Here is an 11,606-nt window from a genome sequence, read left to right on the forward strand (position 1 = left end):
GCTCCCATCACCCCCCCCCCCCCCCACACACACACACACACACACACACACACACAATCAGCCAATTACACTCTGCCAATCACAATCAGCCAATCACAGTCTGCCAATCAGACGAAGGGAACACACAGGGAGGGGGCGTGTCCAGGTGAGTGATTGACAGCTGATTTTGGAATAAGATAAGATGGACTTTATTGATCCCCTGCTTTCATCTCTTTACCTGTCACTTCAGCTGCTTTCATCTCTTTACCTGTTGCTTCAGCTGCTTTCATCTCTTTACCTGACGCTTCAGCTGCTTTCATCCCTGAAACTGTCGCTTCAGCTGCTTTCATCTCTTTACCTGATGCTTCAGCTGCTTTCATCTCTTTACCTGACGCTTCAGCTGCTTTCATCCCTGAAACTGTCGCTTCAGCTGCTTTCATCTCTTTACCTGGGTTCCTTCAGATCTGTCTGAACATCCAGGGGTTCGTCCTCTGCAGACAGGAGCTGCTGGTTCAGCTACCTGGGAGCGAGAGTACCTGACACTGCTACAGGATGAGGAAGGAAAGAGGATTTAAAGGAAAAATAAAGACTCGTTAAAGTGAAGTTCTGATTGAGGTTCACTGTCTACAAGTGAACTAACCACGCCCACCTCGATGACGGCACACAGGTAGAGGTGACGTTTAAAAGATCAGGATAAAGAAAAAGAATGCATTGATTGCCTATCGGTGTCAATATATGTCATGTGTTTATTTTTATTTTCACTATATTCTGTTTCTATGTATTTTAGTTTGTACTGTTCGTTGTTTTTCAAATCTTCATATGAAGTGACAAAATGATGTGTGTATGTGAGACACTATTATGATCGAACACCGATCACTGATCGGTGTTCGATCAGTGAATGTGAGGAAGAAAACGGCTCACTGTCACGTGACTGTTTCCCTGCTAACAACATGGCTGCCGAGGACCTGCCGTCTGAATTTGACGTCGTCATTCTGGGCACAGGTACAGAAACACCTGGTTTCTGATCATTATTATGATCCGGATCGTGTGTCTGATTGTGTTTGTGTTCGGTCTGCCGGGGTCCCGGTTAAAACCGGTCCGAACCGGGACACAGACTGAGAGTAGCCTGGACGTTAGCTAGCGGCTAACGGCCAGTTGTATTTAAATGGCAGTGGCTAGCAGCTAACGGCCAGGCTGGTGAGCGGCTGCAAAGAAGAAACGAACCGCTCTGCTACTTCTGCTGCTCGGTCCTGTTAGCAGCGGGGCTAACGTTAGCTTCATTAGTTTACATTCTAACTTTCATTACCGTTAGCCGCTAGCTAACATTAGCCCGCTGCGCTGCTAACAGGCTAACGAGCTGCAGTCAGTGGGATCTGCCCGTCACGTGACGTTATGATGGCCAATAATAATCAATAAATGTTCGTTTGATTAAAACGATTTAAGAAATAAACAACTGGTTTAAACTACAGCGAGCAGAACCGTCGGCACATTTCCTGTTTTTAAAGGGTTCGTCTTCAGCAGGAAGTTTTATTCTGAAAATATTTATTTACGGACATTATGGGATATGTCGATCATGTGATCAGATGGTTTCAACCAATCAGATCAACGAATCCGATGGGGGGCGGGGCATGATTGTGCGCCATTGATACTGTAATGGATCATAGATTACTGATCATGTATTGATTGTAGATAATTGGTGATGCACTGATCGTGTATTGATCATAGATCATCGATGATGTAGGAGTTATAAATAAATAATCTGTCCTGTATTGATTATTGTCATTGATCAGGTCTGGCTGAGTCGGTGGTGGCGGCGGCCTGCTCCAGAGTGGGGCAGAGAGTTCTCCACGTGGACAGGTGAGTCCTCAGGTCCACACCTGGACACCTGATCCAGTTGTGACCTGATCAGTTCCTGTCACATGTATTGATCGCTGTGTTTCAGGAGGAGTTACTACGCAGCCAACTGGGCGAGCTTCACCTTCAGCGGCCTGCTCACCTGGATACAGCAGCACCATGTGAGTACAACGCTGCGCTCTGATTGGCTGCTGACCTCACCTCCACATCCCTGCGGAGAAACTACAAACGTGGAGGATGGAGCTGCTGCCGAGCATGATGGGAAACTGGAAGTAGAATGTATTGATCAGCTTCACGGAGGGATGATCGGGTTATTGATCAGGATATTTATCTTGTTATTGATCATCTTATTGATCAGGTCATCCATTAGTGTATTTATGTTGTCATGATCTGGTTATTGGTCAGTTTATTGATCACATTAGTGATCACATGGATTTGGTTTGCCGTAGTGTATGATCAGTGTGTATGTGCTGGTAGGAGGAGTCTCAGCCAGAGGAGCCTCAGGATTGGTCGAGCCTGGTGGAGGAGGGGGAGGAGCTGATCTACCTGTCAGACCCAGGCTCCGCCTCCATCACTAATCTGCAGGTTTTCTGTTTCATCAGGTAAACTCCACCTCACCTGATCAGCAGGTAACCTCACGCGACGCTATTGATCAGATTATTGATTAACTGGTGGTTTTGTTCTCAGTGAGGAAGACAAGGAGGAGGAAGGTCTGAGTCCTCCAAACACCACAGAACAAGAAATGGGAGGAGCTGATGAGGACGCTGTCAGAGACATGTCAGAGACAGCAGCTGCAGGTTTGACCCCTATCACATATCAATATCAGTTATTAATTCTTCACTGAAGACACTCCAGGGTAATTAAGGACCCAGACCCAGGCCCAGGCCCAGGCCCAGGCCCAGGCCCAGGGGTTTGGGGTTTGGGGTTTGGGGTTGACAGGAGAAGAAAACACCAAACGTGATTTGTTTTCTTGTAGAGTCGAAGGTGGACGAAGAGGAGGAGGAAGAGGAGGTGAGGAAGGAGAAGGAAGAAGAGGGAGAGGAGGTGAGGAAGGAGAAGGAAGAAGAGGGAGAGGAGGTGAGGAAGGAGAAGGAAGAAGAGGGAGAGGAGGTGAGGAAGGAGAAGGAAGAAGAGGAAGAGGAGGTGAGGAAGGAGGAGGAAGAGGAGGTGAGGAAGGACGGATCAGTAATGAGGTACTTGTCAGCAGGAGAGGCTGATTTGACTGAGAGGCCTTTTGTCCAATCACACAGGCCCCCCAGGCACAGGGGGAGGAGCCAGAGGCTGATCAGCCAACCCCCTCTGTTGCTCTCAGCCAATCAGAGCCAAGCAGGAAGAAGATTAGCTACAGTCAGCTGGTGAAGGAAGGAAGACGGTTCAACATCGACCTCGTCTCCAAGGTAGCGCCACAATGCAACAACACACACTAATACACAACATGATCCACCTGTTCCAATCTCCTCCTCCTCTTCTTCTTCTTCTTCTTCTTCATCCAGCTCATGTATTCTCGCGGCTCATTGGTTGATCTGCTCATCAAATCAAATGTCAGTCGCTATGCAGAATTCAAGAATGTCACCAGGATTCTCACCTTTCGCCACGGACAGGTGGAACAGGTGCGTACACGCACATTTATACCTGTCTGTCTGCTCTCCTGCCTATCTGTTTACCTGTGTGACTGTTTACCTGTCTGTCTGCCCATCTGTCTGTCTCCAAGGTGCCCTGCAGTAGAGCCGATGTGTTTGCGAGCCGTCAGCTGTCTGTGGTAGAAAAGAGGAAGTTGATGCGTTTCCTCACTTCCTGTGTGGAGGAGACAGAGGAGCAGCGGGGTGAGACACCTGCTGACATCATCATTGCTCACCTGTCAGATCTGGCCTTGCAGGGCATTGTGGGTAATGTAGTCCTTTATCTCCCTGCCCTCCAGCCTACAACGGCCGACCATATTTGGAGTTCCTGCGTGACCAGCAGCTCGGTGACAACCTGCAGCACTTCCTGCTTCACTCCATCGCCATGGTAACGGAGGACGTGCCCACAGAGGAGGGCCTCGCCTCAACACGTCACTTTCTGCACTGCCTGGGTCGTTATGGCAACACGCCCTTCCTGTTTCCTGTCTATGGCCTCGGAGAGATACCCCAGTGTTTCTGTAGGTAAGGACCTGTCTGTCTTCCTGTCTGTAGTAGAACTGCAGTAGAACTGTAGTAGAGCTATAGTAGAACTGCAGTAGAACTGTAGTAGAGCTATAGTAGAACTGCAGTAGAACTGTAGTAGAGCTATAGTAGAACTGCAGTAGAACTGTAGTAGAACTGTAGTAGAGCTATAGTAGAACTGCAGTAGAACTGCAATAGAACTGTAGTAGAGCTATAGTAGAACTGCAGTAGAACTGTAGTAGAACTGTAGTAGAGCTATAGTAGAACTGCAGTAGAACTGTAGTAGAGCTATAGTAGAACTGCAGTAGAACTGTAGTAGAACTGTAGTAGAGCTATAGTAGAACTGCAGTAGAACTGCAGTAGAACTGTAGTAGAACTGCAGTAGAACTGTAGTAGAACTGTAGTAGAGCTATAGTAGAACTGCAGTAGAACTGCAGTAGAACTGTAGTAGAACTGTAGTAGAACTGCAGTAGAACTGCAGTAGAACTGTAGTAGAGCTATAGTAGAACTGCAGTAGAACTGCAGTAGAACAGAATAGCCTTTGTCGTCATTGCGTGTGTACAATGAAATTAGGAGCGTTACTCCAATTGGTGCAAAATAGTGCCACGGAATAAATAGAACGGAATAAGAATAAAATAAAAAGGAATGTAACAATATACACAGTATATCAGTAGAGCTAAGCTTTACAGAGTCAGTAGAGCTAAACTTTACAGAGTCAGTAGAGCTAAACTTTACAGAGTCAGTAGAGCTAAGCTTTACAGAGTCAGTAGAGCTAAACTTTACAGAGTCAGTAGAGCTAAACTTTACAGAGTCAGTAGAGCTAAGCTTTACAGAGTCAGTAGAGCTAAACTTTACAGAGTCAGTAGAGCTAAACTTTACAGAGTCAGTAGAGCTAAACTTTACAGAGTCAGTAGAGCTAAACTTTACAGAGTCAGTAGAGCTAAACTTTACAGAGTCAATAGAGCTAAACTTTACAGAGTCAGTAGAGCTAAACTTTACAGAGTCAGTAGAGCTAAGCTTTACAGAGTCAGTAGAGCTAAACTTTACAGAGTCAGTAGAGCTAAACTTTACAGAGTCAGTAGAGCTAAACTTTACAGAGTCAGTAGAGCTAAACTTTACAGAGTCAGTAGAGCTAAGCTTTACAGATTTAAACATTGCACATGAATATTGCACAGGATGAGACATTTTATTGCACTTGGGAAAACATCATTTCTTTTTGCTGTTCAGTGTGGTGACAGGTCTTGGGAAGAAACTGTTCCTGAATCAGTTTGTCCTTGTTCTGAGGGACCTGTAGCGCCTGCCGGAGGGCAACAGGTCAAACAGATAGTGACCGGGGTGGGACGAGTCTTTGATTATGTTGCTAGCTCTGTTGTGGTAGCGAGAGCTAGCAGTGTCCTCCAGGCTGGGCAGAGAGCAGCCGGTGATCTTCTGGGCGGTCTTGATCACCCTCTGCAGAGCTCTCCTGTCTGCTGCCGTGCACCCGGCGTACCCTACTGAGATGCAGTACGCCAGGATGCTCTCCACGGTGGCTCGGTAGAAAGCCACCAGCAGCTTCTCCTCCAGGTTGTTTTTCCTGAGCACTCTCAGGAAGTGGAGTCGCTGCTGGGTCTTCTTCACCACCGCCGTGGTGTTAGCAGACCGGGAGAGGTCGTCTGCGATGTGCACCCCCAGGAACCTGAACGAGTGGACCCGTCCCACTCGATCCCCGTTGATGTAGAGCGAGGCCAGGGCCGTTCTCATCTCGTCCTGAGATGAGCCCGACCACGGTTGTGTCGTCGACGAACTTGATGACGGAGTTCGAGGGACGGGCCGGTGTACAGTTGTGTGTGTACAGGAGTGGGCTCAGTGCACAACCTCGTGGGGAACCGGGACGGGGATGATGGTCGCTGCTTTCAGACAGGAAGGGATGGTGGCCTGTGACAGGGAAAGGTTGAAAATCTGTGTGAAAACCCCGGTCAGCTGGTCTGCGCATGCTTTGAGTACTTTCCCATCAGGGCCGGCAGCTTTCCTGGGGTTTACTGTCCTTAGCACACGTCATGTTCATGAAGTGTCAGTGTGTCAGAGCTGGAGGCTGGTGGAAGTGGAGTGCTGGTTAGGGCTGCGGTTTAATTCCTCTGCCAGCGAGGCGTCTGCCCTAGCCGTCACTTTGTTGTTACCTTTGTAGTTGGTTATGTGTTGGATTCCCTGCCACATCTTCCTTTGATTGTTCGCGGTTAAGTGGACCTCGATTCTCCTCTTGTAGTCATTCTTCACATCCCTGATGCCTCTCCTCAGGTCAGCCCTGGCCGCGCTGCACAGGGCCCTGTCCCCTGACCAGAGGCCGGCGTTGCAGTTTTTAAGGAGAGTCTGGACCTCACTGGTCATCCAGGGCTTCTGGTTGGGAAAAACCCTGAACCGTTTGTTGACAGTGACCGGTCAATACAGAACTGCAGTAATACAGTAGTACTGCGGTAGTACTGCGGTAGTACTGCGGTAGTACTGCGGTAGTACTGCAGCAGTGTGTGACAGGACCAGCGCTCCCTCAGTGTTTCTGGAGGCAGATCAGCCTGTTGTTACGGTGACGTCTCATTAGAACAGAACATGAATATTAATGAGGGGGTGTCGCCCAGGGCTCTGCTCATTTACATATTAGATGATCCTCAGCGGATATTACTGCTCAGGTGGGACACACACACACACACACACACACACACACACACACACCAACCAAGAATCTCTGCTGATGATGATGATGTTTCCTGTGTATCCACTTCCTGTCTCAGTGTCCACTTCCTGTGTCCACTTCCTATCTTGGTGTACACTTCCTGTCTCTGTCATTGTTAAAGTTAGGATTTATTTTCAGACATTACAGGTTTTTATTTTAACTAAATTTGTCAGTTTTGCACAAAGTCTTGACTTTTACTTTGAGGGTGAAGAGGAAGTTGAAGGTTCCGTCCAGAGGTCATGTCTTACTGATGAACCTCACAAGTTTCCTTTAGATCTGATGACACACAGTCAGCGACGATGCAGTTTGGGTTCATCCTGAGTTTGTGGTTCATTAATGGATGAGTCCCCCTTAAAGTGAAACTTGAAGATTCATGTTATTTGGTCCATTCTGAGAGAGTTTAACCCCTTAAAACCCCTAAAACTGTGCAGATAATCCTTCATGTTAGTTATATGTTCATATGTTACTGTCCTTTAATTTATCTTTAAATGTCCTGATGAAATCACCTGATTACGTCTGTAATGGATCAGTTCAAGTCATTTAAAGCAGACACTGTGATTTCACCCCACTGTCCACATACTTCTGGCCAAATATGGGGAGTTCAAATTACAGCTTCCGAATCAAAAGTCTGACTGTGACTCTCTATCACAGGGGTGCCCAATATGTTGATGGTGATCTACCGGCCGGTCGCTAAGGTAGTGCGGAGTATACTCAGTATATATAGAAATAAATATATGTTTAGCATTTTTAATGGCGGTAGATCATTTTGACCTGGTCATTTTAAAAGTAGCTCACAAACTGAAAAAGTGTGGGCACCCCTGGTCTAAACCATCGTCCTTCATGCTGATTGGCCGACGCTGTGACTCTCCCGTATCTGATTGGCCGATGGTGTGTGTTTCAGGATGTGTGCTGTGTTTGGAGGAATCTACTGTCTGAGACACTCGGTCTGCTGTGTGCTGGTGGACAAGGACACCAACAGGTACAAATACTCCTCACTGTAATACTCTGAGTACTCTGAGTACTCTGAGTACTCTGAGTACTCGCACTGCTCACATTAATGCAGCGGTTTACAGTACTGATAGTACACGCGTGTTCTTAAGACTCGTCTGTTTGTGTTCGTCTCTTTTGGTCTACGTTCATTAGGAGTGTTAGAACCTTTTTATCTTATTGTTTTATGTTTATATTGATCATATTGTTTTATCATGTTTATCTTATTGTTTTATCATATTTATATTATTGATCATATTATTGATCATATCTTCCCTGAGCGTTGAGCTGAGTTGCGCTCTGAGAGTCGTACCTGTGTTGCTAACAGGTTTTATTAGACTGCAGGTCCGGGGACACGGTGTCATGTTAGCAGCCAAGCTAATGAGCATGCTAACTCATTAGCTCAGTAGCCCTTTGGTTGATTAGCATCATTTTTCCTGTGCAGTAATTGTCCAAATAGAATAAAACTGAGACAAACAACAGCAGATGTTTGAGGGTTGGACGGTCAGAAAGCAGCACGGCCCCGACGGCTGAATCCAGCAGAGAAGATCGGACCACAAACATGAAGCTGTGGACTGCTGAACCTCAGGGGCCACGAGTGTGTGTGTGTGTGTGTGTGTGTGTGTGTGTGTGTGTGTGTGTGTGTGTCAGTGTTCAATTCATGGAGGAAATTAACAGTAGAATTTAACCCCTGACCCCCTCCCCCATCCCCCTCCCCTTCCAAAATTGCTGCTTCGTCAGCTTCATGACTGAGTGACTGATTGACCGCTCACACACACACACAACTACAGTAGCAAACATTGTATTTATACACACAATGTCTGTGCTGCAGAGGATGAACCAGCAGACAGCAGCTCCTGTCTGCAGAGGATGAACCAGCAGACAGCAGCTCCTGTCTGCAGAGGACGAACCCCTGGATGTTCAGACAGCAGCTCCTGTCTGCAGAGGACGAACCCCTGGATGTTCAGACAGCAGCTCCTGTCTGCAGAGGACGAACCCCTGGATGTTCAGACAGCAGCTCCTGTCTGCAGAGGATGAACCCCTGGATGTTCAGACAGCAGCTCCTGTCTGCAGAGGACGAACCCCTGGATGTTCAGACAGCAGCTCCTGTCTGCAGAGGACGAACCCCTGGATGTTCAGACAGCAGCTCCTGTCTGCAGAGGACGAACCCCTGGATGTTCAGACAGCAGCTCCTGTCTGCAGAGGACGAACCCCTGGATGTTCAGACAGCAGCTCCTGTCTGCAGAGGACGAACCCCTGGATGTCCAGACAGCAGCTCCTGTCTGCAGAGGACGAACCCCTGGATGTTCAGACAGCAGCTCCTGTCTGCAGAGGACGAACCCCTGGATGTTCAGACAGCAGCTCCTGTCTGCAGAGGACGAACCCCTGGATGTTCAGACAGCAGCTCCTGTCTGCAGAGGACGAACCCCTGGATGTTCAGACAGCAGCTCCTGTCTGCAGAGGACGAACCCCTGGATGTTCAGACAGCAGCTCCTGTCTGCAGAGGACGAACCCCTGGATGTCCAGACAGCAGCTCCTGTCTGCAGAGGACGAACCCCTGGATGTTCAGACAGCAGCTCCTGTCTGCAGAGGATGAACCCCTGGATGTTCAGACAGCAGCTCCTGTCTGCAGAGGATGAACCCCTGGATGTTCAGACAGCAGCTCCTGTCTGCAGAGGATGAACCCCTGGATGTTCAGCCTATCAGTGGATCACTGATAGACCGAAGGAACCTTAAAAACAGACAGGTTCTCTATGAGGTTCTGTTTTCTCTGGTTTCTGAGCTGATTTCTGGAGGTTTAACTCGTTGATGTTTATTCCCGTCAGGTTGTTAATCTGATCTGATGCTAAAGGTGCTAATAAGACACTCCAGGAGCCCTGACTGTGTGTGTGTGTTGTATCTGTTTATGTTTATATGTGTGTGACCTTCTGGTGCTGATGGTCCCCAAAATGTGTGTGTCAGAGGTTATGGATGAGCTTTTCAGCGCATCATTATTCCCAATAATAGGTTTTAGCATCACCTGTGTGTGTGTGTGAGTGAGTGTGTATGGGCTGTCTGGCTGCAGCTCGAAGATGAATGAATGAATTTTCTATTGAAGTTGTGATCTAGTAGGATGGAGAGCTGCTGTTTCAAAGCTTCAGTCGGCGCCTGTTGGTTCTACGGCTGTGAACTGTTCTGTTAGCGGTCATTTGATGTACAATTAGTGGATCAGTGGACAGAACGTTAATCAGCAGTAAGACTGTTGGTAACCAAAAAGGTCATCAGATGTAAATGTTTTTTTAATTCTTTTCTCAGTTAAGTGACATTTTACAGACCAGGTGATCAGGAAGTAAAGATGTGAGTCAGTGAGTTGGACCTGTGACACATTTATTCAGGAAAATGAATAAATAGAAACCCATGAGTCTCTGATGGTTTAAAGTCTGAAAGGACTAAACACTGAATACTAAACTGATGATGCTGCATTTAACTAACCATTAAAGTTAACTGATAATGACTTTGGCCAATGAATATTATCGGTGAAGCCTGTAACCAATATAAAGTCAATTAATGGGAGTTACCAGATGCTTCCTGTAACACTATCAGTCCTCCTGTAACACTATCAGTCCTCCTGTAACACTATCAGTCCTCCTGTAACAGTAACAGTCCTCCTGTAACAGTAACAGTCCTCCTGTAACAGTAACAGTCCTCCTGTAACACTATCAGTCCTCCTGTAACAGTAACAGTCCTCCTGTAACACTATCAGTCCTCCTGTAACACCAACAGTCGTCCTGTAACACTATCAGTCCTCCTGTAACAGTAACAGTCGTCCTGTAACACTATCAGTCCTCCTGTAACACTAACAGTCATCCTGTAACACTATCAGTCCTCCTGTAACAGTAACAGTCGTCCTGTAACACTATCAGTCCTCCTGTAACACTAACAGTCCTCCTGTAACAGTAACAGTCGTCCTGTAACACTATCAGTCCTCCTGTAACAGTAACAGTCGTCCTGTAACACTATCAGTCCTCCTGTAACACTATCAGTCCTCCTGTAACACTAACAGTCCTCCTGTAACAGTAACAGTCATCCTGTAACACTATCAGTCCTCCTGTAACAGTAACAGTCCTCCTGTAACAGTATCAGTCCTCCTGTAACAGTAACAGTCGTCCTGTAACACTATCAGTCCTCCTGTAACAGTAACAGTCCTCCTGTAACAGTATCAGTCCTCCTGTAACAGTAACAGTCGTCCTGTAACACTATCAGTCCTCCTGTAACACTATCAGTCCTCCTGTAACACCAACAGTCGTCCTGTAACACTATCAGTCCTCCTGTAACAGTAACAGTCCTCCTGTAACAGTAACAGTCCTCCTGTAACACTATCAGTCCTCCTGTAACAGTAACAGTCGTCCTGTAACACTATCAGTCCTCCTGTAACAGTAACAGTCATCCTGTAACGGTAACAGTCCTCCTTACATCATGCCGTCTCATCTCTTTCAGGTGTAAGGCGGTGATTGACAGCCGGGGGCAGCGAATCAGCTGCGGCCATTTTGTGGTGGAGGAAGGCTACGTGGCAACAGACCGGAAGAGGGTGGCCACACCTGCCAGGTCAGAGCCCACCAGTCACACCTTAGCAACCACTAAGAAACAGTTCAGTCACACCCTAGCAACCACAGAGAAACAGTTCAGTCACACCTTAGCAACCACTAAGAAACAGTTCAGTCACACCTTAGCAACCACTAAGAAACAGTTCAGTCACACCCTAGCAACCACCGAGAAACAGTTCAGTCACACCTTAGTAACCACTAAGAAACAGTTCAGTCACACCTTAGCAACCACCGAGAAACAGTTCAGTCACACCCTAGCAACCAATAACAGTTCAGTCACACCTTAGCAACCAATAACAGTTCAGTCACACCTTAGCAACCACCGAGAAACAGTCCAGTCACACCTTAGCAACCACC

At 47.3% G+C, this 11,606-nt stretch overlaps 1 protein-coding gene across 2 annotated transcripts in view; it reads left to right on the plus strand.

Moving 5' to 3' along the window:
• The first annotated feature begins 918 nt into the window (after nt 1-918).
• chm (CHM Rab escort protein) overlaps nt 919-11,606 on the plus strand; it is a 16,873-nt gene continuing 6,185 nt past the window's right edge. The window contains exons 1-12 of one of the 2 annotated variants that reach the window (XM_070856045.1): nt 919-981; nt 1,770-1,836; nt 1,922-1,994; nt 2,311-2,435; nt 2,521-2,630; nt 2,810-3,000; nt 3,084-3,230; nt 3,327-3,443; nt 3,545-3,656; nt 3,752-3,974; nt 7,580-7,657; nt 11,143-11,250. In XM_070856045.1, the coding sequence (XP_070712146.1) occupies nt 930-981; nt 1,770-1,836; nt 1,922-1,994; nt 2,311-2,435; nt 2,521-2,630; nt 2,810-3,000; nt 3,084-3,230; nt 3,327-3,443; nt 3,545-3,656; nt 3,752-3,974; nt 7,580-7,657; nt 11,143-11,250 (1,403 nt within the window). In that variant the 5' untranslated portion in view covers nt 919-929. The remainder of the gene's footprint in view (nt 982-1,769; nt 1,837-1,921; nt 1,995-2,310; nt 2,436-2,520; nt 2,631-2,809; nt 3,001-3,083; nt 3,231-3,326; nt 3,444-3,544; nt 3,657-3,751; nt 3,975-7,579; nt 7,658-11,142; nt 11,251-11,606) is intronic. The other variant, XM_070856046.1, reaches the window with a different exon arrangement.

Source organism: Pempheris klunzingeri, unplaced genomic scaffold, assembly GCF_042242105.1.
Source record: "Pempheris klunzingeri isolate RE-2024b unplaced genomic scaffold, fPemKlu1.hap1 Scaffold_50, whole genome shotgun sequence".
In the NCBI taxonomy this organism is placed as follows: Eukaryota; Metazoa; Chordata; class Actinopteri; order Acropomatiformes; family Pempheridae; genus Pempheris; species Pempheris klunzingeri.